The sequence below is a fragment of the Lithobates pipiens genome, unplaced genomic scaffold (genome assembly GCF_037356315.1).
Source record: "Lithobates pipiens isolate NorthernLeopardFrog02 unplaced genomic scaffold, aLitPip1_a1.2 Scaffold_18, whole genome shotgun sequence".
In the NCBI taxonomy this organism is placed as follows: Eukaryota; Metazoa; Chordata; class Amphibia; order Anura; family Ranidae; genus Lithobates; species Lithobates pipiens.
The window spans coordinates 176,770,428-176,796,934 of record NW_027507758.1 but is presented as its reverse complement, the minus strand read 5'-3'; the positions used below and the strand labels follow the sequence as shown (position 1 = coordinate 176,796,934).

Below are 26,507 nucleotides of genomic sequence, written 5' to 3'. Positions count from 1 at the left end.
TTTTCAAATGGATTTCAAATGTTAACAAGACAAATTAGATACGTGACCCTACCAAAACTATAAAGGTTAATCTAGCTCTAATTAGGCACTATAGGTAAAGCACACAAAAAAAAAAAGAAAGATTTTCTATTGGTGGTCAGATCATTACATTGGTTCTTGGAAACACATACCTACAGAATATTGTGCCAGTACTGATCTGTTAATAGTAGAGAAAGGCTAATCCTTAAACTGCAAACATCACAAGGGTGTTACACGAAAATCACAGGTGGTGGAGAACAGTCGTTGAAATGCACGAAAAAAAAAACATGCTCTATGTGGCAGCCAGTCCAGGAGGAAGTGGTTGTGGCAGAAGTGCTATATGGATAGTGAGGCATGCTAGGACTTTTAGTATTAGAGAGACACAAGATAAGGAAAATGCAGCTGCTGGAATAGCTTGTAAAAAAGAAAAAAAGGAGCGAGTGTCCATTTCAGGATTGCCATTAAAAAACATTACTTGCCCTTGGGTGGCCAGTGCTCCCATTAACAAGCTATTAATCCTAAACACAAAAATGTGTAACTGCAGCTTGAGAAAATTTGAACTAAATTCTCAGGTCCTCTTTAAATTTATGAGAGGAGCAGTCCTCGGTACTAGTATTATCAACAGAAAGAAAAGAAAAAAAAAAAAACTAAAGCCCTAATTCTGGAATAAAACAATATAGCAAATTAGATCATGCTTTTCTGTTTTTTTTTTTGCCTTCTTCTGGAGAAACTGTGGGTATAGGATTGCGTATATGGGATTGTATTTTCTTTTTTGGTTGAACGAGATGGTCTTTTTTCAACCTATTTAACTATGCAAAAAGGGGAAGGAAAAGAGTTTGTGATATCACCACTATAATAAATTGCACATATCTAAAACTGAAAACAAAAACTTCGGCAAGACACGTTAAAAGAAAAAATTAAACCTTCCTCATGTAGCATACCAATTCTTAGATCTGGTAGCTGCATTGGCTTTATGCTTTTTTTTTTTTTTTTTTTTTTTTTAACTTGGTGATCCAGCCATTAACACAACATTGTCAGTCTGGGGAGCAAATAGTGTTACACTGGCTGCTTTAGTTGGACTTGACTAACAAATTGAAGTTGAACTCCTGCTAACCACTTTATAAGCTGTTAAAGCAAACTTTGTTTCTTATTTAGGATAAAGGTTTTACATAAAAATAATCAAAGCTGTTCATTGTAAGCACCCACCAGCTTTAAATGGTCTGCTTGGTCTCAAAGTTAAGTTGAAAAATAACAAACTTGCTAACTGGATCACCAGATGAAAACAAAGGAAGAAAGCCTTAAACACATGCAGCCACCACATCTGAGAATTAGTGAGGTGCAATTTAAAAAATTTTTGTTTTTTGGTTTAATACCACTTTAGCGACTGTAACCCAAACAGTCATCCAACAGCATGGTTCACAGACACAAATGGCTCTGTACCTTGTGATTGCTGTAATGACGAAATCACAGTAATCACAAATGTTAAAATGTATATTAATAAAACATGAGATCTCTTCTTCCTGTTTCAATGGAGAAAGGAGAACATTAGTTTCATGGCATAAGAAACAGCACATTCAGGGTTAAGGGGGATTGCTTGTTGGTTCAGATTTTAACTCTTTCACCTCCCCTCTACATGGGATCTCTGCCCCTGTCTCTAGTGACCTGTATAGTATCTCTGCTGCTCCCCTCATTCTGCATATGTGAACAGTAAAGCAAAATTAAACCCTTAATTTTTAAAGTACATTTGGCAACCAATTGAATCATCTAGGGCTTGTTCACATGACGCAGCCCTGATGTAGATCTAAAATGTTTAAACTTTTTTCCTTCTTAAAAGGTAAAAACTAAAGAAAAAAATGTGATTATTAAATACAGTAAAAGAAAGATTAGTCTCAAAAATGTATACAAAATGCATTGGCTTGTGTTATAATAGTCAGTAACTGGATTGTGTTATAACGGTCAGTCATCACAGCACTGAAAAATGACCTGGGAAAAGAAGGGGTATATACAGGCTCAACAGCCTGCAAGAATAAATAAATCATGATAAAATAGTAATGCCACTAGTCTGAAAATAGTTAACAGAAAAAAAAAAAAAAAAAAAAAAACACACGATTCCAGAAGGGCTCAGACAGAGGATCAGACCCATGCTCCAATCTGAGCTGCTTTCTGCTGCGTGTGATTCCCCACAGGAGTTGCAAGCAAGCAGCCCATAGAAGTGGGTGAGGACACAGTCACATGTCAAAATTTGACATGCTGAAAGGAGCAGATGCACGGATCCAAATGCAGACACCATGTGTTTAAACCCGTGCACCTGCTCCTGCATGCATGCATGTCAAAGATAAGCAGGCAGCAAACAGTGGCTCAGATTGGAGGAGGGGTGTGATCACTCACTTGAATGAGCCCTAAAAACTGTAACCACCCTTTTTACAGTGCACAGTATTGCCTGTAGAGCCAGGTGCACATTCATAAAAGTTAGGCCAGAGTCTAGGGCCCAAAGGATGTCCAAGGGGCCCAGGTACAACCTTCATGATTCTACAGTTAACAGTGAAAATGATCAGAGCCGTGCTTTGTAAGAGGTGGGAGGAAATGCCATGCTTAAGAAATTAAATAAATGCAAGTGCATTAGCCACTCGTAGCAGTGGGGGACATCATAATTTTTCTTAGAACAGATGTTTTCTTTTAAATGCCAAGGATGAGTCATATGCATAGCAGTCAAACAGTTAATAAAAGCTCACAGCAGCAGTCACAATCTTGTTTTAGAAGTTAATCTGAAGTCTCCCCTCTTTGCTGCCTAAGTGTTGTGGTGGCTATAAAGCCACTCAATTGTTTCTACCTTGGTGGTGGCTACTTTATACATCAATGATGAACGCAAAATATTTTTCCTATACCATAAGCAAGAGCAATCTTGTATAAAACGTATAATATAGGCATTTTATTAGTAATAAAATTGTGTACCTTAATCTGTTGGTGTATGTGTCTACACAAGTTTTCATTTTTGCCAGTAGGGTGCCTACAGATGCTTGTGACTCTGTCTGTTCCTCCTCCTCTTCTCCATTAGCTCCAGACAGCGGAAGCAGCAGTGGTACCAGTGCTACACATGAAGCGATGGCTCGAAGCAGCTCTAGTAGAGCTCGATACAAAGGCACATGTCTAGCCATATCCAACACTGAAAATTATAAAAAAAAAAAGAAAAGAAAAGTACATGTTAACACATTGTTGAAAATTACCTTCAACCACCTAAAAAGGTGCAAAATCCACTGACCCCATGCCTACCAGCAGGGAGATGTACTCACAGCCCTCCTGTTTCACACAGGGCTCTGTTGCACAATAAATCTCAATGATCATTTCCAGAATGCATTTTCCATATATTCTTATGGTGAATGCAATACAGAGAGGAACCAGAAACTTGAGTTCACACCAGACCCCGATGTAACCTAGGACATGGTTATGGACAATATTAACCACTTCAATACAGGGCACTTTCACCCCCTTCCTTCCCAGCCCAATTTTCAGCTTTCAGCGCTCTAGCGCTTTCAGTGACAATTGCGCGGTCATGCTACACTGTACCCAAATGAAATTGTTATCATTTTGTTCGCACAAATAGAGCTTTATTTTGGTGTTATTTATTCACGACTCCGTTTTTTTTTTTTTGCGATATAAGCGCAAAAAAAGCGGAAATTTGGGAAAAAAACAATATTTTCTTTTTTCTATTTGAAAAGAAATCCAATAAAATCAAATTTTGTCATAAATTTAAGCCAAAATGTATTCTGCTACATGTTTTTGGTAAAAAAAATTCCGTTAAGTGTATAATAATTGGTTTGTGTGATCACGGACATATGTACGCAAATGATCATGTACATATGTGTGCAGATAATCATTGGGACATGTGATTTTAGTGGGACATATGTGGGGGACATGTTTTTATTATTAGGGACATGTGTTTTTATTATTTGGGGACATGTATGTTTTGGGGACATGTGTGTTTTGGGGACATATGTGGGGACTGTGTTTTCACTGTGTGGTGTGTTGTGTGTTTACACTACACTGATGATCAGTGAGTAAAAAGCTGTGAAAAGCAGCCCAGACTCACTGATCATCAGCCGGCTGCAGCGTTCTGCTCTCCTCTTCTCAGCGGTGACTTCCGTGTGAGGAGAGGAGAGCCGATTGCCTAGCAACCGGCTGTTTGTTTACATCACATGACGGCCGTGATTGGACACGGCCGTCATGTGATCAGGAGGGCCAATCACAGAGCCCTCCTGCCGATCTGAGATGTGCCGTGTCCGGGTGACACGAGCACATCGGGATCGCGCCGCTGCGCGGGCGCGCGCGATCCCGCTGCTCCTGGATGACGTTCCTGAACGTCCTATCAGGAGCAGGCGGCTCCCACCCGGCCGTATATATACATTGGCCGGGTGGGAAGTGGTTAAAGACTTAAAAATGAAACTACCTTTAAGTCATTTAAAACAAAGACTAGATGTTTATTTTAACATTTTCACAACAAAGTGGGCACACATTTACATTAATAAAAAACATCAATTTTTATCAATGCACATTGAAAATCATAAAATCAATTAAAACCCAAGAAAAAAGCCTTAGTATATTTGCACTTGTGTGTCGATAAGGGTGTCAAGCCCCATTAGGAAATACAATAATGTCCACATAAAACTATATATGTATACATAACATTTTTAATGTTATTTAGATAAACAATTTTTTTAAATAAAATTAGATTTTTACGGGTGTGCCTATAAAGCCCATTTTCAATAAATGTACAATATTCTTCACAAAATACAACAATCATAAATCCAGTAGAATATCAGTAAGGCTGCTTTCACACTGGGGCAGTATTCAGGCGTTACAGCGCTAAAAATAGCGCCTGTGTAGCACCTGAAAAAAACCGGCCCCTTTCACTCCAGTGTGAAAGCCGGAGGGCTTTCACACTGGAGCGGTGCGCTGGCAGGACAGTGAAAAAAGTCCTGCTAGCCGCATCTTTGGAGCGGTGAAGGAGCGGTGTAATCACCGCTCCTACCCATTGAAATCAATGGGACAGCGCGGCAATACCGCCGGCATATGCGGGCAGTTTTAACGCTTTTTCGGCCGCTAGCGGGGGTTAAAACCACCCCGCTAGCGCCCGCAGACCGTCGCTAAAACGACGGTAAAGCGCCGCTAAAAATAGCGGCACTTTACCGCCGACGGCCACACCGCCCCAGTGTGAAAGGGGCCTAAATGGGAGTGCCACCATCCCCTTACATGAGGCTTGACGTGTTCCGTTTCTTTAGGTGCAGATGGTGAAAAGATAAAGATGCTACAAAAAACGTTGGTTGGGAGAGGAAGCAAAAGTTATGTCACCACAAATACTAGGCAAGCGAGGAGAATCTGTAAAGCATAAAAAGTTAAGAGGATATAATATGAATGGCTACAAGCCTAAATGCAGGTAGAAAACACCCCCCTTAAGTGATACAGTCAGTCTACCGTAATACAAAACTTGAGGGTATATGCAAAAAATGTTTGTGATACGCAAAAGATGCAGCCAAACGTATTAGTGGGGGACTTGCCGTACACAGGTCTCCCCCCCGCGTCCTACTAATTTTTGTGATTTTCACAATACGTGCATGTCTAATACATTGCTGATTAAAGTAATTGGGGCCTTTTAGGACCAACAGAAGCAGAGTGCTGAAGTTACACATTGCACCATGTACTGAGACAATGCACATATGATGGGCTTGTGCTGTAGTGCACCACAATATACGGTTAATACTGTGCATTGTGGTTGAAATAATGATGCATTTATGTTTTCTGGACCCTTCTGGTGCACAGGCTGCCTATACTCAGCACATGTTAAGGTGCAACATAATGCATCTTACCTCTATCAAGCAGTAGTTTTCTTTTTACTCAAAATACATGTTTTTTTCAGCAAGCTATAAAATTTTAGAATATATCGCAGAGCTCGTTATGACTAACTGGCAGCATAACTTGAAAACTTTGAACATACTATATTGACCAGCAATGGATATATAGGTATCTCACTCACGCAGTTATATTAATTCTACACTAAAACATAGTAAAAGATGGATTTATACGTGAAATCACTAACGCAAATTATGATGACCTTTTCAAATTATAGCTGCAGCTATGCTAACCCTGCAATGCTTTTCGCTAATACCAGTTATTGCATTACACAATGAAACATTTGTGCCATTATTGATTTTAGTGAATGGAAGTTAGTAATTGTTAGCGGTTTGAATTCTCAAATGCCAAGCTGTGACCTTGTGTAAGCTCCTTTTCCCTTTGCCTCAAGCACCACAAATTACAAGTGTTGAAGTGAATACAGCGTGGAAGAAAGTGCCACAGAGCAGCAAAGTTATATGGTTTTATTACATGCTGTTAAATTACACACAGGTAATCAATAACACCAACAAAGGCTGCTGTCATTGCATTTTAAAGGATATTCAGTCACCTTAAAAAAAAAAAAAAAAAAAAAAAAAAAATCAGTTTGGGTTCTTATACCTATATAAAAAAAAAAAAAAAAAAAATCAATAAAAGGTTGCATAAATATCTCTATATAATTAACAGCTATATGATTTTGATATATTTGGTGTAGATGTAACCTACAGAGTTGACATAGTGGCAAGCAGGGTTTTCAACCACCAGTAAATTTACTGGCAGTTAGTAAAAAACAAAAAAAAAAAATGTTTTTTTTATTTTTATTTTTTTTTAACAATGCCCAGTAATTATCAGTGGCTGATCATTTCATGACTAACTGTAAATCAAGCAAATTACTTGGTTATAGGTATTGTCAGTGTTTTCTATATCATGTTTATATTGTTCAAATATTCATTGTGTTAGTTTTCAATAGGCGTTCTGTAATTTCTCAGGTTGCCAGTAAAAAATGCGGGAGGTTGGAAACTCTGGTGGCAAGCTACGCAGCAGTGGGTCTTAGCAAGTTTCAGGAATTGCAGATATTTAGTTACTGTTCATGAAAAAATATGACTAAAAATTGCTAGCTCCACCCCTTGCTCCCTCAATACAATATTTGATGGAAACCCTTCTGAGTTTACAAACGCTTTAAAAGCTTGCGCTCTCTCTATGTATATAGACATCTCTCTCTCCAGATCTATACACACATTTCTGCACATGCAGCCTGTAATGTCAATAGCATAATCATTTTTCTATAGCTTTAAGAAAAACTTCTATAGCCTCAAGAAAAATTATCAGTCTTTAACCACTTTCAGACCGGACCAATTTGCTGGTCAAAGACCAGACCACTTTTTGCGATTCGGCACTGCGTCGCTTTAACTGACAATTGCGCGGTCGTGCGACGTGGCTCCCAAACAAAATTGACGTCCTTTTTTTCCCACAAATAGAGCTTTCTTTTGGTGGTATTTGATCACCCCTGCGGTTTTTATTTTTTGCGCTATAAACAAAAATAGAGCGATAATTTTGAAAAAAACGCATTATTTTTTACTTTTTGTAATAATAAATATCCCCCAAAAATATATAAAAAAACTTTTTTTTCCCTCAGTTTAGGCAAATACGTATTCTTCTACATATTTTTGGTAAAAAAAAAACGCAATAAGCGACTATTGATTGGTTTGCGCAAAAGTTATAGCGTTTACAAAATAGGGATAGTTTTATAGCATTTTTATTAATAATTTTTTATTATTTTTTTTTACTAGTAATGGCGGCGATCTGCGATTTTTATTGTGACTGCGACATTGTCGGGGACCCATCGGACATTTTTGACACATTTTTGGGACCATTGTCATTTATACAGTAATCACTGCTATATAAATGCAGTGATTCCTGTGTAAATGACACTGGCAGTGAAAGGGTTAACCAGTGGGTGGCAGTGTAGGGGTTAAGTGTTCCTAAGGGTGTGTTACTAACTGTGGGGGGGTTGGGCTTTCATTTAGTGTACACTGATCTCTGCTCCAATCACATGGAGCAGAGATCAGCGTCACTAGTTGCTAGGCAGAATGGAAAAATGTTGTTTACACAGCATTTCCTCCATTTGGCCGCTCCGTGAGACGATCGCGGGGATGCCCGCGGCGATCGAGTCCGCGGGTCCCGCGACCGGACTCACGGGGGTCCCGACCAGCGCGGGAGCGCGCCGCCATCGAATATTGGACGTACATGTACACCAATATGCCTGCCCGTGCCATTCTGTCGACGTACATCATCGTGCGCTGGTCGGGAAGTGGTTAAACGACACTCGATTGGTACTAAGGGGCCCAAAGTTTACCAAGAAAATATCCCCCACACCATTACACCACCACCAGTCTGAGCCATTGATACAAGGTAGGATGGATACTGGTTTTTATGTTGTTTATGCCAAATTCTGACCATACCATCTGAATGTCGCAGCTTAATGAGTCCAAACTCATAATACAAAGACACAGTGAGAGAGATCCATGAATCAACATAGCTTGAGTTGATATGAAGATCTGCGAGTTTTTTTTGTCCAACTCCCTGAACAAAAATGTGTTTGTAGTCAGTCTTCAAGCGGGAAATGTGATACTCCTAAGAACCAAGGCCTGAGGTGTGCCTTGGCCTAGCTGGTCAGTATGCCTGAAAAGAGGGCAAAAAGACACAAATTTAGGTGAAGAAGGGAAGGCAACAAACCTCCACAGATAACGGCATGCGCCCGGATGGCAACAGTAAGTATCCAGCAAGTATCTGGAAAGTATCCGCTGTGACAAGAGAACACACCGACTCCTGACTTGGTGATGAGAAGGAACCCCCTATAGAACCTGCGAACCCACCCTGAACTCAACTGAACATCCTGTAAAGATGGATTGAGCCTGATGCCCGAGACACCCAGACACGAGAATGAACTGCTTGTGAAATGAGAGGATGTGGGGGGGAAAGGAACAAGACCTGGCCCGAGGAACCCCTGCAAATGATGGCCGAGAAGATCGAAATACTTCAACAAACACCAGTGAAATAGCTCAGTAACCTGCCCCCCCCCCCCCCTCCCAATCCCTGGCCTACCCATACTTGATCTGGGGAAGTGAGAGGGTAAGTGCCAAAAAGACCACAAGCAGGAGTGCGAAATGCAGGATAGCTGATGGACGTGATGGAGTAAGCGGATAAAGAACATGCAACATCGCAATAACATTGTTAACCGTGGAGAAACATTCCAGACACAGGGCACTGGTCCCACCGGATACAATCGAGTCATGCTTCATACAGAGACATAACAGCTGAGTCAGAATCCTGAACCGAGGAAGGAGGACCAGACTCCATCCCAGGGAAATAGTCCCATGGTATGATAAAGACATACCCAAAGTGACTGAAGCCCCCCTACTTGGAACAGGCTGGGGATTGGAAAACGACTGGACTGACGTCCCTGAGTAGTACTCCAGGCAGTATGCGAGACAAGAGTGGAATCCAGAATTATGATGACGTTAGCCCAAAGCTACCACCCAAGGACCATCATGGGGACGTCGCTTAGCCCACACCCTGAGAGAGACTATACATCCCTGGGTGGTAACCAGGGCCTCAACAAAACAGGACTTCAACTGAAGAAAAAATTGACGACTGCTTCTGACCCAAGGGTGAGCCCAGTGGCAAAAGTACATCGACATCAACACCAACACCAACCAACTAGCCCCCAACAATGGCTGGGCTGATGGAAGTGAGTGCCAGCATGGCAGATATGGGTATGTATGCCAAAAAAGGTCCGACCTGAAAACACAAACTAGAAACATTACAGACAACCAGACATGAGACTAACAATGCCCCTCTGCCTACCTAAAAATAACATGAGCAGAAATGACAAGACCACTACGCGTAAATGAAACTGACAACGGAACCCCCCCCACCCTCGTGTAAGCGGTAAGTGAGCCTGAGCAACCTGCAGCGCAGAGACAGGTAATTAACTGAAAAACCTCAGGGCTAGTGTACCCACAGGCCATGGTGGGTAGTCGTATAGATGTGGTGACTGAACATGCATCGTATGACGTATGGTATATGGGCGAGAAGATTGTGGGCAACAATCAATTAACAAACGAAACCTCAGCCTGTATGGATCTGTAGACGTGACAGATCCTGATGTGCGAGCCCTAGCTAACTGACCCAGGTACAAACGTGAACACAGATACGATACGAGACATGACAATCAATGAAGATGAAAACAACCAGGGACAGAAACGCCGGACAGAACGCTATGAAGGAAAAGCTGGCCAGAAACGCTATGACGGAAAAGCTGGCCAGAAACACTATGACGGAAATGCTGGACAGAACGCTATGACGGAAAAGCTGATCAGAACGCTATGACGGAAAAGCTGGCCAGAAACGCTATGACGGAAATGCTGGACAGAAAAGCTATGACGGAAATGCTGGACAGAAACGCTATTAAGGAAATGCTGGACAGAAACGCTATTAAGGAAATGCTGGACAGAAACGCTATTAAGGAAATGCTGGACAGAACGCTATGACAGAAAAGCTGGAATAAAATGCTGGACTAAACGAAATGCTTGGAAATGACTGAAAAAAACGCTACGCTAACCGCGATCGAAAACACTGACCAAAGAAAAAATCAACTAAGAAGAAAACGACCAGGGACAGAAACGCTGGACAGAACGCTATGAAGGAAAAGCTGGACAGAGATGCTATGACGGAAAAGCTGGACAGAACGCTATGACGGAAATGCTGGACAGAAACGCTATGACGGAAAAGCTGGACAGAAACGCTATGACGGAAAAGCTGGACAGAAACGCTATGACGGAAAAGCTGGACAGAAACGCTATGACGGAAAAGCTGGACAGAAACGCTATGACGGAAAAGCTGGACAGAACGCTATGACGGAAAAGCTGGACAGAACGCTATGACGGAAAAGCTGGACAGAACGCTATGACGGAAATGCTGGACAGAAACGCTATGATGGAAAAGCTGGACAGAACGCTATGACGTTAAAGCTGGACAGAACGCTATGACGGAAAATTCTGGACTGAATGAAATGCTGGACTGAACGAAATGCTGGAAAATGACTGAAAAAACGATAAGCTAACCGCGAGCGAAAACACTGACCAAAGAAAAAAAAAAACGACAAGTAAAAACAGCAAACCTAGCAGTCCTGCCACCTCACGTTACCATGACTGCTGTGGGTGGTTTGGCAGCCTCTGACATTGCTGCAGAGAATGGAAGAATGCCAACTTCTACAGCCTATAGACCCAGTTGTCCTGCACCTGGCAAACTATAAAATGCCTTCCCAAAGGAGGGGAGAACTGCGATATTCCTCCAGTGCTGCATCCCACAAATCACCAAATCTTCTGCCAATAAAAGAACTTCTTAAGAGATCCTGTGTCATTACATGCAGAAACCCTCCAACTGACCAGAAACACCATCATTGTCATTTATTATCAGTTGTAGACAGAGTCTACTCAGTTTGTGGGGAGGAAAGGAGCAATGGGCGCCCATCCCCCAGTGTGTACCGAGACCCACCAGGCATGCGGCTCCCTTGTGGGAATGATGCATGGGGAGCGGAGCAGGCCCCTCAGCCCCCGATCATCTGGCAGGCGGCTCTCTTGTGGGGATAGATCACATGGAGAGCGAAAACTGGCGAGGGCCGAACACCCCCCCACGGGAGAACCGGCGGGTGGCCGCCATGTGGAAAACACACGCAAACCTGGGGAGAGCGGAGCTGGCGGGCGATCCTCAGGCGGGTGGCTCCCTCGTGGAGCTAAATGCAAGGGGAGTAGGCGGGCGGGCAGGGGAATGTGAGGCGGAACATAAAGGAAGGACGCACCCCTCCCCCCGGCATGAGCGCCAGAAGAGGGCGGGCGGGCGGCACGCCAGCCAGCTGGAGCCGTGGGTGGTGAAGGGAGGAAGTAGGATGGATGGATGGACTGCCCCCCCACCATGCCTGAACGCCGGGAGAAGCAACTGCCGACGGCTGACACCCCCCTCCATGCTGGAACATGGGGCTGAAAAAGAGGGGACGGCAGGGTGGCCTCCACAAGCTAGTGGACCCAGGGATGGGGGGGAGGGGCCATAGCCACAGCCGACCGCCGCTCTGAAATGACGTGCTTCAACCCAGAAAGTCGACAACACTAGCCACGACAGAGGAGGAGGATTAAATAGCCCTCCGGCCAGCCTTTACACATACCACCCTCTTGCCTTCCCTGCAGTCGAAGCCCATTTATCCAGTCAGATGCAGTTGAGCTTTAGAGCCCTTTCACACTGTGCCGCCTAGGGCATCATCGGCGCTATTTTTAGCTCCGCTTTACCGTCGTTTTAGCAGCGCTATTCGGCAGCTAGTGGGGCGGTTTTAACACCCCAATATCGGCCGAAAAAGGGGTTAAATCCACCCGCAAAACGCTGCAGTGGACTTTTGCCGGTGGTATAGCAGTGCTGCCCCATTGACTTCAATCGGGAGGAGAGGTGGAGGAGCGGCAAGTTCCCCGCTCCAAAGCAGCTGCTGGCAGGTCTTTTTCTGACGCCCTGCCAGCGCACCGCTCCAGTGTGAAAACCCAAGGGCTTTCACACTGGAGTGAATGGAGCAACTATTTTAGGGCGGTTTGCAGGTGCTATTTTTAAAGCTATAGTGCCCGCAAAACGCCTCCGTGTGAAAGGGGCCTTAGGAACGCGATTGACTTTATTATTAACGATGTATTCCTATTTTTTACAACTATACAATAGTTTGATGGACTCCCGTTAGGTACCTCCCCCTGCAAACTTTTAGGAATAGGAATATAAATATATATATAAAAATAATATAAAAAAAACACTCAACTAAACTTAATGGGCTGTTAAAGAATAGATAATATTTAATAGCGCCAATTCCTTTTTCCCAAATCGTTCAACATTTTAAATACGGATTAATATAAAAGTTACGCTAAAACAATATATAACAATATAAAGAGGCTAATCCTGACGCACACCGATGACAATGAATGTTACAAAATTGTATTTACATATTAAAAAGGTAGAGCATTTTTTTGGTTGGCTGTATTGCTAGGGAAGTCATTAACATTTCCAAGTGTAATTGGGGGGCACAGCAGGAGCACTTGCATGAGTAACACAAAGGTATTGCATCTACAGTACACTATGAAACCACATGCTGAAAGCAAGCTGCAATACAAAGACTTCCCATTTCTAATTAAAAGCTTTCAACTCTGCACAGCTGCCACAGACATAAAATAGCTCAGGTAATACATTCCCTGAAGGTCTCAGCTTTCCCCCCACCGTTGCTAAATAATTCAGCACTGCAGGCTTTCCCAGTCCTCTTCAGAGCACCTATCCAAACATATGAATATGGCTGTTTGCTTCTGGCTATCATGTCAGTTCTATACGTTTTATGCTCTACTGCATTTTAAGCTCATAAGTCACGACTCTTCGTCACAGGACTTTGCCGATGTGTGTCTAAAAGATCTAAGATTGCAGCTCCCTGAGGCTCAGTCAATGTCTAGTGGCAGCCACATAAAATCTGCCAAGTCTTACTAAAAAAAAAAAAAAACCTGAGTTATAAAGAAAACCATATAGTACACCCCTCACATTTTTGTGATTATATCGTTTCATGTGACAACACTGAAGAAATTACACTTTGCTGCAATGTAAAGTAGTGAGTGTACAGCTTGTATGACAGTGTAAGCTTGCTGTCCCCTTAAAATAACTCACAGCCATTAATGTCTAAACTCCCTGGTGTCATGTGACGTGTTAGTGTTGGAAGGTCTCAGGTGTGAATAGGGAGCAGGTGTGTTAAATTTGGTGTTATCGCTCTCTCTCACTCATACTGGTCACTGGAAGTTCAACATGGCACCTCCTGGCAAAGAATTCTCTGAGGATCTGAAATAAAGAATTGTTGCGCTACATAAAGATGGCCTAGACTATAAGATAGCCAAGACCCTGAAATTGAGCTGCAGTATGGTGGCCAAGACCATAGAGCAGTTTAAAAGGACAGGTTTCACCCAGAACAGGCCTCGCCATGGTCGACCAAAGAAGTTGAGTGCACGTGCTCAATGTCAAATACAGAGGTTGTCTTTGGTTACTAGACGTATGTGTGGGGCCAGCATTGCTGCAGAGGTTGAAGGGGTTCGGGGGCAGCCTGCCAGTGCTCAGACTATACGCCACACACAATCAAATTGGTCTGCATAGCTGTCGTCCTAAAAGGAATCCTCTTCTAAAGATGATGCACAAGAAATCCTGCAGGTTGCTGAAGACAAGTAGACGAAGGACATGGATTACTGTCCCGTGGTCTGATGAGACCAAGATAAACTTATTTGGTTCAGATGGTGTCAAGCATGTGTGGCAGCAAGCAGGTGAGGAGTACAAAGACAAGTGTGTCTTGCCTACAGTCGAGTATGGTGGTGGTGTTGGGAGTGTTATGGTCTGGGGCTGCGTGAGTGCTGCTGGAACTGGGGGGCTACAGTTCATTGAGGCAATCATGAATGCCAACATGTACTGTGAAATACTGAAGCAGAGCATGAGCCCCTCCCTTTGGAGACTGGCCCTCAGGGCAACATTCCAACACAATGACCCCAAACACACCTTCAAGAGGACCACTGCCTTTCTAAAGACGCTGAGGGTAAAGCATGTCTCCAGATATAAACCCTATTCAGCATCTGTGGGGCATCCTCAAATGGAAGGTGGAGGAGCACAAGGTCTCTAACATCCACCAGCACTGTGATGTCGTCATGGAGGAGTGGAAGAGGACTCCAGTGGCAACCTGTAAACCTCTGGTGAACTCCATGTCCAAGAAGGATAAGGCAGTGCTGGAAAATATTGGTGGCCACACAAAATATTGACACTGGGTCCTATTTGGACATTTTCACTTAGGGGTGTTATCACTTTTGTTGCCAGCGGTTTAGACATTGATAGCTGTGTGTTGAGTTATTTTGAGGGGACCACAAATTTACACTATCATACAAGCTGTACACTCACTACATTGTAGCAAAGTGTAATTTCTTTAGTGTTATATGAAAAAATTTACAAAAACGTAAGGAATGTGCTCACTTTTGTGAGATAGTGTGTGTGTGTGTGTGTGTGTGTGTGTGTGTGTGTGTGTGTGTGTGTGTGTGTGTGTGTGTATACACACATACAGTGCCTTGCGAAAGTATTCAGCCCCCTTGAACTTTTCAACCTTTTGCCACATTTCAGGCTTCAAACAAAGATATAACATTTTTATTTTTTGTGAAGAATCACCAACAAGTGGGACACAATTGTGAAGTGGAACGAAATCTATTGGATTTTCGAAACTTTAACTAATAAAAAAAAAAAAGTGGGGCGTGCAAAATTACTCGACCCCTTGCGTTAATACTTTGTAGAGCCACCTTTTGCTGCGATTACAGCTGCAAGTCTCTTGGGGTATGTGTCTATCAGTTTTGCACATCGTGAGACTGAAATTCTTGCCCATTCTTCCTTGCAAAACAACTCTAGCTCAGTGAGGTTGGATGGAGAGCATTTGTGAACAGCAGTTTTCAGCTCTTTCCACAGATTCTCGATTGGATTCAGGTCTGGACTTTGACTTGGCCATTCTAACACCTGGATACGTTTATTTGTGAACCATTCCTTTGTAGATTTTGCTGTATGTTTGGGATCATTGTCTTGTTGAAAGATAAATCTCCGTCCCAGTTTCAGGTCTTTTGCAGACTCAAACAGGTTTTCATCCAGAATGGTCCTGTATTTGGCTGCATCCATCTTCCCCTCAATTTTAACCATCTTCCCTGTCCCTGCTGAAGAAAAGCAGGCCCAAACCATGATGCTGCCACCACCATGTTTGACAGTGGGGATGGTGTGTTGAGGGTGATGAGCTGTGTTGCTTTTACGCCAAACATATCGTTTTGCATTGTGGGCAAAAAGTTCGATTTTGGTTTTATCTGACCAGAGAACCTCGTTCCACATGTTTGGTGTGTCTCCCAGGTGGCTTGTGGCAAACTTTAGAAGAGACTTTTTATGGATATCTTTGAGAAATGGCTTTCTTCTTGACACTCTTCCATAAAGGCCAGATTTGTGCAGTGTACGACTGATTGTTGTCCTATGGACAGACTCTCCCACCTCAGCTGTAGTTCTCTGCATTTCATCCAGAGTGATCATGGGCCTCTTGGCTGCATCTCTGACCAGTCTTCTCCTTGTCTGAGCTGAAAGTTTAGAGGGACAACCAGGTCTTTGTAGATTTGCAGTGGTCTGATACTCCTTCCATTTCAAAATGATCGCTTGCACAGTGCTCCTTGGGATGTTTAAAGCTTGGGAAATCTTTTTGTATCCAAATCCGGCTTTAAACTTCTCCACAACAGTATTACAGACCTGCCTAGTGTGTTCCTTGGTCTTCATGATGCTCTCTGCACTTTCAACAGAACCCTGAGACTATCACAGAGCAGGTGCATTTATACAGAGACTTGAATAATAATTTTGCACGCACCTCTTTTCAGTTTTTTATTTGCTAAAAAAGTTTAAAATATCCAATAGATTTCGTTCCACTTCACAATTGTGTCCCACTTGTTGGTGATTCTTCACAAAAAATTCTAATTTTATATCTTTATGTTTGAAGCCTGAAATGTGACAAAAGGTTGAAAAGTTCAAGGGGGCCGAATACTTTCGCAAGGCACTGTACATACACACACACATACACACTTAACCCCTTCCCGCCGAGTGTATGCAGATGTGCTTACTCGGCTTCCGGGGGGTATACCGGGATGATGCCCGCACCTGCAGGCATCAACCCGGTACCGTTTTTTTTCCAGCGGACGATTGGCTATCCAGCCATAACAACTGGAGCGGCTAAAAGCCGCTCGGCTGTTATGCTGGAGAAGCGGGAGGGAACGTCCCCCCCCTCCCGCCACTGTTACCGGTGCTCCCGCTGGATAGGAAGCACTGATTCACAATCTGATGCCTTCGGTTGCTGGGGAGGAACTGGAATGACGCCGTAACCGGCGTCATTCCAGTCTCCTAATAGTAAACATGGAAGCAACGTCATGACGTCACTTCCCGCTTACTCAGCTGCCAATGGCGCTGGTTTAAAAAAAAAATATACAGTATTCAGAATCGCCGTTTTCGGCGATCTGAATACATTGAAGTATAAAGGAGGGATCGGCCCCCGATCCCTCCATAAAGAGTACCTGTCATCACCTATTACTGTCACAAGGGATGTTTTTTTTTTTTTAAAACATTTTTCTAAAGCGCCCGCCGTCCCTGTGAGCTTGTGAAGCAAAGAAAACGCATACGGAAGTCGCGTCCGCATATGTAAATCACACATGTGAGGTATCACCGCGATCGTCAGAGCGAGAGCAATAATTCTAGCACTAGACCTCCTCTAAAAGCTAACCTGGTAACCGTAAAAAACACAATTGTATGAATACAGCCCAGACTATTATTTTTTTACATATTTTTGTAAGGTACAAAAGTAAATGCAGTACCTACATTGAAAAAGGATTTATTTTATTTTTACCCTACAGACCTGTAAATGAAACTTCTATTGTAGAAATGTCTAGAGAAAATGCCTGTTCCTGAATGTGCAGGGTTAAGTTTGGGGTGAGGGCAGGTGCTATGGGATAGTGCCAACTGGGGACAGGTTGTGAACGCGGAGGGGCCCATCAAGCATGGTCATGGAGGGGACAGGAGGCAGGGGCATTGGTTAGGGTGAGTGGGTGTTGCAGGTGGGTGTTGAGTTGGAGATAGAGTGTTGAGAGGAAGAATGGCCAAGGAGGGGTTGGGGATGAGGTACAGCAACAACGAAAATGTTAATTGTTGGAAGAGTGTTATAAGCAAAGGAAGGGGGGTTGTAATGCTTGGAGAGTAGCAAAAACTGGGGGTGTAGCACTTGTACAATAGTGAAAGGGGGTGAGTGGATGAAGGGTGTAGTGCTGGCAGAGTGAGGAAGGCGAGTTTGCTGGCAGAACTGTGAGAGTGGAGGACGTGTAGCGCTAGAAGGAGGTGTGAGAGGAAAGCTGTAAAGTGGTGAGGAGGGGGCTGGCAAAAAAAACAAGGCTGATCTTTCTCAGCAGGGTGGGGGTTTCTTGCAGATGTTGAGAGGGCAGGTACAGAAAGGGGTTCTCCTAGTTGTTCTGGAAGTGCACCCATCTGTCTCACCACTTGGCCAACTCCCCTACCCCCTTAACTACTGGCCACTCCACTCTGTGCTGCTACAGCTTATAATATCAACCAGGGTGGTGATATCACATGCATGTGCGATAGAAGTGCAGACTGGTCACTATGATATATACATGGGATTCTGCAGCCATATTTACTGCCACAGAGAAGCAAAACTCCATCCCACATATCCAATATTTACATCACAATGAGCCAGCATGAGGGGTAATGACTACTTAGGACAGTGAGGATATGCGTTTGCCACCTTACTGTCAACACTGGGCCACTACGCGCATGACCAGGTGTAAATTAAGAATCATTTTTTAATTGTTCCAAGTGTAATATTTCAACGCAATAAAACTAAGCTACTGCTTATCCTTAAGCTACCATTACAGTCTCTATCATAAAAATCCTGCCTGTTAGCGATTTTTGAAATCTTGAATTCAAAACAACTTTTAGAAACTCAAAGTTTAAACAGGGAACAGGACTTCTGTTCTTTGCTTTACTGCTACTCCATTCAGCTGCCAAAAGCAAAGTAGAAGAGAAAATGTGCTGCTGAGAAGGTCCATCCAGGCTTAAGTTACAGTGTCTTTGTAAAGCAGAGTTATTCATACAGTCATGGCGGAAATGTTAGCACCCCAGAAACTTTTCCAGAAAATCAAGCATTACTCACAGAAAAGTATTGCAGTAACACGTTTTGCTATGCACATGTTTATTCCCTTTGGGACGGTCAATATTCTTGGCACCCTTTCAAAATTGTGGATAAATAAGATTGTTTCAAGCATGTGATGTTCCTTTAGGCTAGATTCACACCTATGCAGTTTTAGTGCTTTTGGCATTTTGCAGATTTACACTACAGTCCATTTAACATGGTTTCCTATGGAACACGTTCTGTAGTGCAGATCTGCAAAATGCACTAAAAATGCATAGGTGTGAATCCAGCCTTAAACTCACCTGGGGCAAGTAACAGGTGTGGGGAATAAAAATCACACCTGAAAGCAGATAAAAGGGAAAGACGTTTACTTAGTTTTTACATTGTGTGTCTGTGTGCGCCACACTAAGCATGGACAACAAAAAGAGGAGAAGAGAACTGTGAGGGCTTGAGAACCAAAATTGTGTAAAAATATCAACAAATCTCAAGGTTACAAGTCCATCTCCAGAGATCTAGATTTGCCTTTGTCCACAGTGTGCAACGTTATCAAATAGTTTGAAATACATGGCACTGTAGCTAATCTCTCTGGGAGTGGACAGAAGTGAAAAATTGATGAAAGGTTGCAATGCAGGATAGTCCGGATGGTGGATAAGCAGCCCCAAACAAGTTCCAAGGAAATTCAAACTGTCCTGCATGCTCAGGGAGCATCAGTGTCAGCGCGAACTATCCGTCAACGTTAAAATGAAACAAAACGCTTTGGCAGGAGACCCAGGAGGACCCCACTGCTGACAGAGACATAAAAAAGCAAGACTAGTTTGCCAAAAAGTACTTAAGCCAAAATCCTTCTGAGAAAACATCTTGTGGACAGATGAGACCAAGATACAGCTTTTTGGTAAAGCACATCATTCTACTGTTTACCGAAAACGTAATGAGGCCTACAAAGAAAAGAACACAGTACCTACAGTGAAATATGGTGGAGGTTCAATGATGTTTTGGGGTTGTTTTGCTGCCTCTGGCACTGGGTGCCTTGAGTGTGTGCAAGGCATCATGAAATCTGAGGATTACCAAAGAATTTTGGGTCGCACTGTAGAGCCCAGTGTCCGAAAGCTGGGTTTGCGTCCGAGATCTTGGGTCTTCCAGCAGGACAATGACCCCAAACATGTCAAAAAGCACCCAGAAATGGATGGCAGCAAAGCGCTGGAGAGTTCTAAAGTGGCCAGCAATGAGTCCAGATTTAAATCCCACTGAACACCTGTGGAGAGATCTTAATATTGCTGTTGGGAAAAGGCACCCTTCCAATAAGAGAGACCAGGAGCAGTTTGCAAAGGAAGAGTGGTCCAAAATTTTAGGTGAGAGGTGTAAGAAGCTTATTGATGGTTATAGGAAACAAATGATTTCAGTTATTTGTTTTCCAAAGGGTGTGCAACCAAATATTAAGTTAAGGGTACCAAGAATTTTGACCAGACCATTTTTGGTATTTTGTGTGACATTATGCCCAATTTGCTTTTTTTCCCACCCTTTTTTTTCTTTTGTTCCAATACACACAAAGGGAATAAACATGTGTTACTGCAATACTTTTCTGTGAGAAATACTTGATTTTCTGGAAAAATTCTGGGGTGCCAACAATTTTGGTCACAACTGTATGTCTTTGTACATCAGGAATGAAATTTTCTCTTTATGTAAAAGCAAATTAAACAATATTTTATAAATAGAGGTTTCTTATCTCCTACTGGGTGAACAGCAAGTTTAAGGATCTGAAGATACAAGTGTATAGAAAGTACATTTTTAATGCAATCTTTGCTTTAAGATAAAGTTTAATCTATATAAGCTTCCCCTATTTCATTGTTATTTCAAACCACAAGATTCATTACAACTAGATACGCTTCTGCAGCACGCCTACTGAATTAACATGAAGCACTGTGATATCTAGAAAGTGGTTTGCAGAATATTAAGCAGCCTGTTTGGTAATCTTGCAAAGCTTCTCCTTTATACAGCCTGATTAGCTGGTAATTTGTACTTCTCTAGACTGAGTAATGTACATTAGGAGTCAGAGTTTTCAAACATTTGTGAGCTGCTAGAGTTTACAAAACTGACCAACAGGCTAAGAAATAAACCTCAGTACCCTCATACTGCTTATAAACAAAAATAAAATGTACAGAATTAGTGACTCTCTTTCCTTACTTATGTCATCTAAGAGTGCTTCTCAACCTTTCTTCAGTCAAGACTCACTTCAAAATTCTGCACAATCTCGAGGCACCCTATTCTGAAATGTAAAAATTAAATGAATAGTTTTACATACCGCAGCAGCATCTACACACCTGGGCCACCCAACATTAGAGCGGATTTATTCCTCCACCTTTACACACTGGTACTGGCTAGTATTCTAGCATTTTTCTTCTCCCTCGCTTTCTCTCCTCTTTGCCAACTTGACGCCAGTGTGAACAGAGGCACAAACAAGAATGCTGTACAAGTTCCTGATGTCCATCCTTATGTCAGTATTGTCGGGATGCCAGTGTCTGGTCTGCATGGTGCCCAAAGGTATAATACTGCACAAGGCTGTCTTGCTGGAAATTCTTGGGCAATTTATAGCTATTCTGACAAATAACCCACAAGTCACCCTGGTTGAAAAGGCTGATATCACTAAGATGATCAAGGTAAATCCTAAAGGTTCATTTGAACTTTCTTGCGATAAAATCCTATTTGAATGGTCTTTAGTTTTTTAAAGCACAGTTTCAAAATTAACAGCCACCATTTGCTACAAAATATTTTTCTATACTTTTTACCCCCATACATGGTTGGAGCTCAGAGCCACTTCCTTGCTCCAACATTGACTGCATGGCATTTCTCAGTGTGGGTTTACTGATGGTGCTTATGGAATATATGTTAAAACAGCAACACATGTAGCCTACCTTGGAAACTTGTCATACAGCGAGACTTGCCTTTAAGGCAGGACATGGGGAGGGAGAATGACACTGCCACAAAAGGTCATAAGGAGGAGCCTCTGGTATGCAAAAGGAGTTAACTTATTTAACTAGTATAATTTGTCCTAGTTCAGGATTGGAATAAGAGGGCTTCTAGAAGGGGAGCCATTGAAGCACTATAGCTGCTGCGGGCTACAAGGGATGACGCCAAGAATTTGAAAAAGGGGGCTCTACTTATGCTGGCCATAGAGGGTGCCATTTTCTTTACCACGAGTCCATGTTGATGGAGGGAATCCCTCTCAATGAACTATTGTTTGTATGAAAAATTTGAAAGCCTTCCCCATGCATGGTTCGAATCTTGGCATAGGGAGAGATGAATATTTCAAGGATGAGTTTTCCTTTCATTAGAATAGGTGAAAACTATCACAGGTGTTAAAAGTATATGGAGAGAGATATGCATTTCCCCCTGGAAGAGGAGCATTAACAAAAAGGTTGGACAGTGGTTGATATCGGCAATTTAGAGATGCTGATAGAGCAGATATACAGCTGAAGGCATTTGTAAGTGAGCCAGGAAAGAATGTGGCTAGAAAAACCAGACTCTTAAAGCGGTTGTCAACCACAGGATGTTCAAAAGAAAAACAAAAAAAAACCTGAAAGGCAATGGCATAAGGTGCTAGTATATGCATAGCATACTAGCACATTATGAAATACGAACCTTGGAACAAAGCACTCCAGTGCTGTAAAGTCACTGCTAAGAGGGCTGACACGTCTCCCCTGTCAGTTTGTGAGCTCCGGCTATGCGATTGGCCATGGCCGCGATATCACTCCCGGCATGCGCACAGGAACCCTCAATTCGGGTACAAAGCTCTGAAGTTTCATAAAGGTATGCCAGACCTTCACAGCGCATGTGCCAGTGATGTCACTTGCCGCATGCAGGGAGAATATCTCCTTAATGGTGCAGGTTTAGGAGATATTCATTTTACCTACAGGCAAGCCTTAATATAGGCTAAACCTGTAGGAAAAAATAACCAAGAAGGGGTTTCAACTGCTTTAACTGGAGTATTTGACAAAAAAAAAAAAAAAAAAAAAGGGGGACAATGTGACCCTTATCTGTTCTAAGGCACTGAACAAAGTTAACCAGTATAAAAAAGGTATTTTTTTTTTTTTTTAGGAGGTGAGAGCTGAATGGCTTATCTCATAGGGCAAGCAACCCAATAGTCCACAAGCCTTGTACAAGAGAAAAGTTGTATCAAAAGCTCAGAGCGGAGTCTGAGTGTAACAAGCCAAGGTGATATGAATAAAACAATGTCCAAATAATAGTATTAAAGCTCCCCAGTTAATGAGGAGGAGGGTACTCGTGACCCTGAGTGGGAAAAATTCCCAGACACCCTTGGTAGTACAAGTATGCAGGAGTCCATGAAGGATGCTTTTGCCCAGTTCTTATTGGGGTGCCAAAAAGTGAGTAGCTGAAATTCACTGATGTAGTTCACCTGTAAAACTAATAGGTGAGCCTAAAGATTTATTTGAGCTTTAGAGAACTTGAGTATAGGAGTCCAAAAGCCTTTAAGGAAGAGGCCTGGAGACACTTTGCAATCTGACTTTTTAGGGAGTGATCAAGTGTCTAAACACAGGTGTGACAACCCCCCCCCCCCCCCAAAGATGTAAGGGTATACTGATGTATGAATAGATGGGGGACCCATCAAGGAAATCTCTCATGAGGGATATACTGGCAGGTCTACAGGAGATTAGGTAGAGGCCTAGCTAGTGCAGTAGACATAGTGGGAGATCTATAGGAGATCTATAGGAGAACACAAAGTCCCAAAGTCAAGTTACTGTAGTAATACGGATATGTGATTTTTGGAACATGATGAGTTATGCATCCCTATACGGACAAGAGTCCCTATGTAGGATTTGAAAGTCCTTGTAAACCTTCCTGAAAACGGAAGGCATGACTACCCCGTGACCATGAGGCTGCAAGGTGGTGTTTGAAAAATTGCTTCTCTTGTCAAGCAGTAGGAAGGAGAAAAACAGCTTACAAAAAGCATAGAGGAGAACCAGGAAATAGAACTATAGAGGCTTTGTGTAAAAATAAATTGAAATATCAAAAAAATAAGTAAAAAAAAAATCCTCTCTGTACTAAGCCAAAACCATGCCAGAAGACTTCTTTATATCAGGAAACTGTTTACTGTTGAATTCTTCAACCTTGTTTGGCACAGTATGCCAATAGATAAGGTGGCATTAGCTGTCAGCAAAGTTTGACCTGACAGGGCAAAGGATGACTTGGAAAAGACTCTCTAAACTCCTAATGGCCAAATCCTGAGTCAATTGAAAGGCTAAACATTTTACCTAATTGCACTCCCTACACATATTGCTATGGGATCAAACGCAAGGAAGGAGGAGCAAAGAGCACAGAAGAGGTGGTAAGGGACCACTCTGTGCAATAGAATAATGGAAAGTGCAATGTGTTTATCATTTTAAGTGTAAGAAAGAACAACAACTTTAGAACAACTTTAAAAAGTGGGAATTCTTTCAAAAGAAACATTGATTTAATGCAAGAATGCTTGATCCACAAAGGGAACAGCCCACTTCATTTAAAATTCCTCTGCAGCAAAAACCCAGAAGGGTGAATAATCTGACTTGGGCCATTCAATATATGAATCCTAATTGGTTTTATCAAGAATAGGGAAAGGCTTCTTTGCTGTGCCCATTAGGATATGTGGAGGCTGAGCAGGACTAGGTGCATCCAGGGACTAGTACAGTGCATCTGGAAAGTATTCAGAGCGCTTCACCTTTTCCACATTTTGTTAAGTTACAGCCCTATTCCAAAATGGCTGGCCTCTCCTATGGGTCACAGGAGTGCAATTTGTTTTGAACGCCTGCGACCCGTTTTCAGCAGAGCGGTCTGAAGTCTGCTCTCTGCTGAAGGATCAGTCCAGGCACTGCTTCATCCCAACATCTTTAGTCTGGATCCGCCAGGTGCCTGGACTGATGGCAGTCTCAGCCTCTTAGCAAGCCGCTGAGATGGCCACTCCCTGCCCCTCCACAGCTCAGCTCTCCAATGAGCATGAAGGAGCACAGAAGGAGAGATGCTGGCTGACAGGCAGCAGCTCTCGGGGAGGTGAGAGAACGGAGCCATCGGCAGCTCGGTTCTCATTGAGGAGGTGGGGGAGAGATGCAACATCAGTCCGCTGCTGTATCCATCTAGGCAAGTATGAATATGGGCTATAAAAAATCCCATTCTTCTTTAACCTCCCTGGCGGTATGATTCAGTCTGGAATAAGGTGCTGAAAGCGGTACAATTATTTTGCATGGAAATCTGGCGTTTTATTTTGTAGTCCTGTAATTCTTAGGAATAACGCTCTGAAATCTCTTCAAACCAGAGTCTAGCGGACATCCCGGGTATGATAAAGTTTATAATATAATAAAGAATAATACAAATTATTCAATAATGTAATCAAATCCAAAAAAAACTGAAAAAGGGAATGTTTTGGTTGCTATGGACAATCTCCAAATTCCAGGCAGAAAAAACAGTATTTATAATATAAAAGTGCATGCAGGGCATTGCACAGACCACTAGGGACAAAGGGTGTGTGTATTTTTTAATACAGCACTGTAATCTGTAAGATTACAGTGCTGTGTGTGTTTTGTGTGTTTTTACTTTTTTGAATTTGCCGCCGTTCTCCGCTCCCGTGCGTCGTAACGCCGCAGGGAATGGAGCTCGGCGGCATTCGGCACTGTGAATCGAGCGGAGGACAGCTCGATCACACAGCGCGGAGGACATCGCTGGATCCAGGGGACAAGGTGAGTAACTCTCCCTGTGTCCTCCCCTGCATCGAGCGATGCGATCCCGAGTCTGGCTCGGGGTTACTGCTCCTGTAATTAAAATCCCAACCCGAGCCAGACTCGGGATTACCGCTAGGAAGGTTAAAATTCATTACTTTCCTCAAAATTCTACAAACAATATGCCATAATGACAATGTCAAAAAAGTTTGTTTGAAATCTTTGCAAAGGTATTTAAAAAAAAATAAAAATAAAAATCACATATACATAAGTATTCACAGCCTTTGCCATGATGCTCAAAATTGAGCTCAGGTGTTTTCTGATTGGAGTCCACCTGTGGTAAATTCCATTGATTGGACATGATTTGGGAAGGCACACACCTGTCTATAGAAGGTCCCACAGATAACAGTGCATGTCAGAGCACAAACGAAGCCATGAAGTCCAAGGAAATGTCTGTAAAACTCTGAGACAGAATTGTATTGAAGCACAGATCGGGGGATTCAAAAAAATCTGCAGCATTAAAAGGCCCCAAAGAGCAGTGGCCTCCATCATTCGTAAATGGAAGTTTGGAACCACCATGACTCTTCTTAGAGTGGACCACTCGGTCAAACTGAGCGATCAGGGGAGAAGGGCCTTAGGGAATTGACCAAAAACCCAATGATCACTCAGAAAGATCTCCAGCATTTCTCTGTGGAGAGAAGAGAACCTTCCAGAAGAACCACCATCTCTGCAGCACTCCACCAATCAGGCCTGTGTGGTAGATTGGCCAGACAGAACCCACTCCTCAGTAAAGGGCACAACAGCCCGCCTGGAGTTGGCCAAAAGGCACCCAGGGACTCTCAGACCATGAGAAACAAAATTCTCTTGTCTGATGAAACAAACATTGAACACTTTGGCCCGAATGGCAAGCGTCATGTCTGGAGGAAACCAGGCGCCGCTCATCACCTGGCCAATATCATCCCTACAGTGAAACATGGTGGTGGAAGCATGCTGTGGGGATGTTTTTCAGAAGCAGGAACTGGGTTACTAGTCAGGGTCAAGGGAAAAATGAATGCAGCAATGTACAGAGACACTCTTGAAGAAAACCTGCTCCAGATTGCTCTGGACCTTAA

The 26,507-nt window shown here is 42.9% G+C and overlaps 1 protein-coding gene across 7 annotated transcripts in view; it reads right to left on the bottom strand.

The window, feature by feature from the left end:
- The window catches only part of BIRC6 (baculoviral IAP repeat containing 6), a 597,017-nt gene that overhangs the window by 71,606 nt on the left and 498,904 nt on the right, over positions 1–26,507 (bottom strand). For all 7 annotated transcript variants that reach the window (XM_077486418.1, XM_077486420.1, XM_077486423.1 and 4 more), the window contains exon 66: positions 2,971–3,181. In XM_077486418.1, coding sequence (XP_077342544.1) covers positions 2,971–3,181 — 211 coding nt within the window. The remainder of the gene's footprint in view (positions 1–2,970; positions 3,182–26,507) is intronic.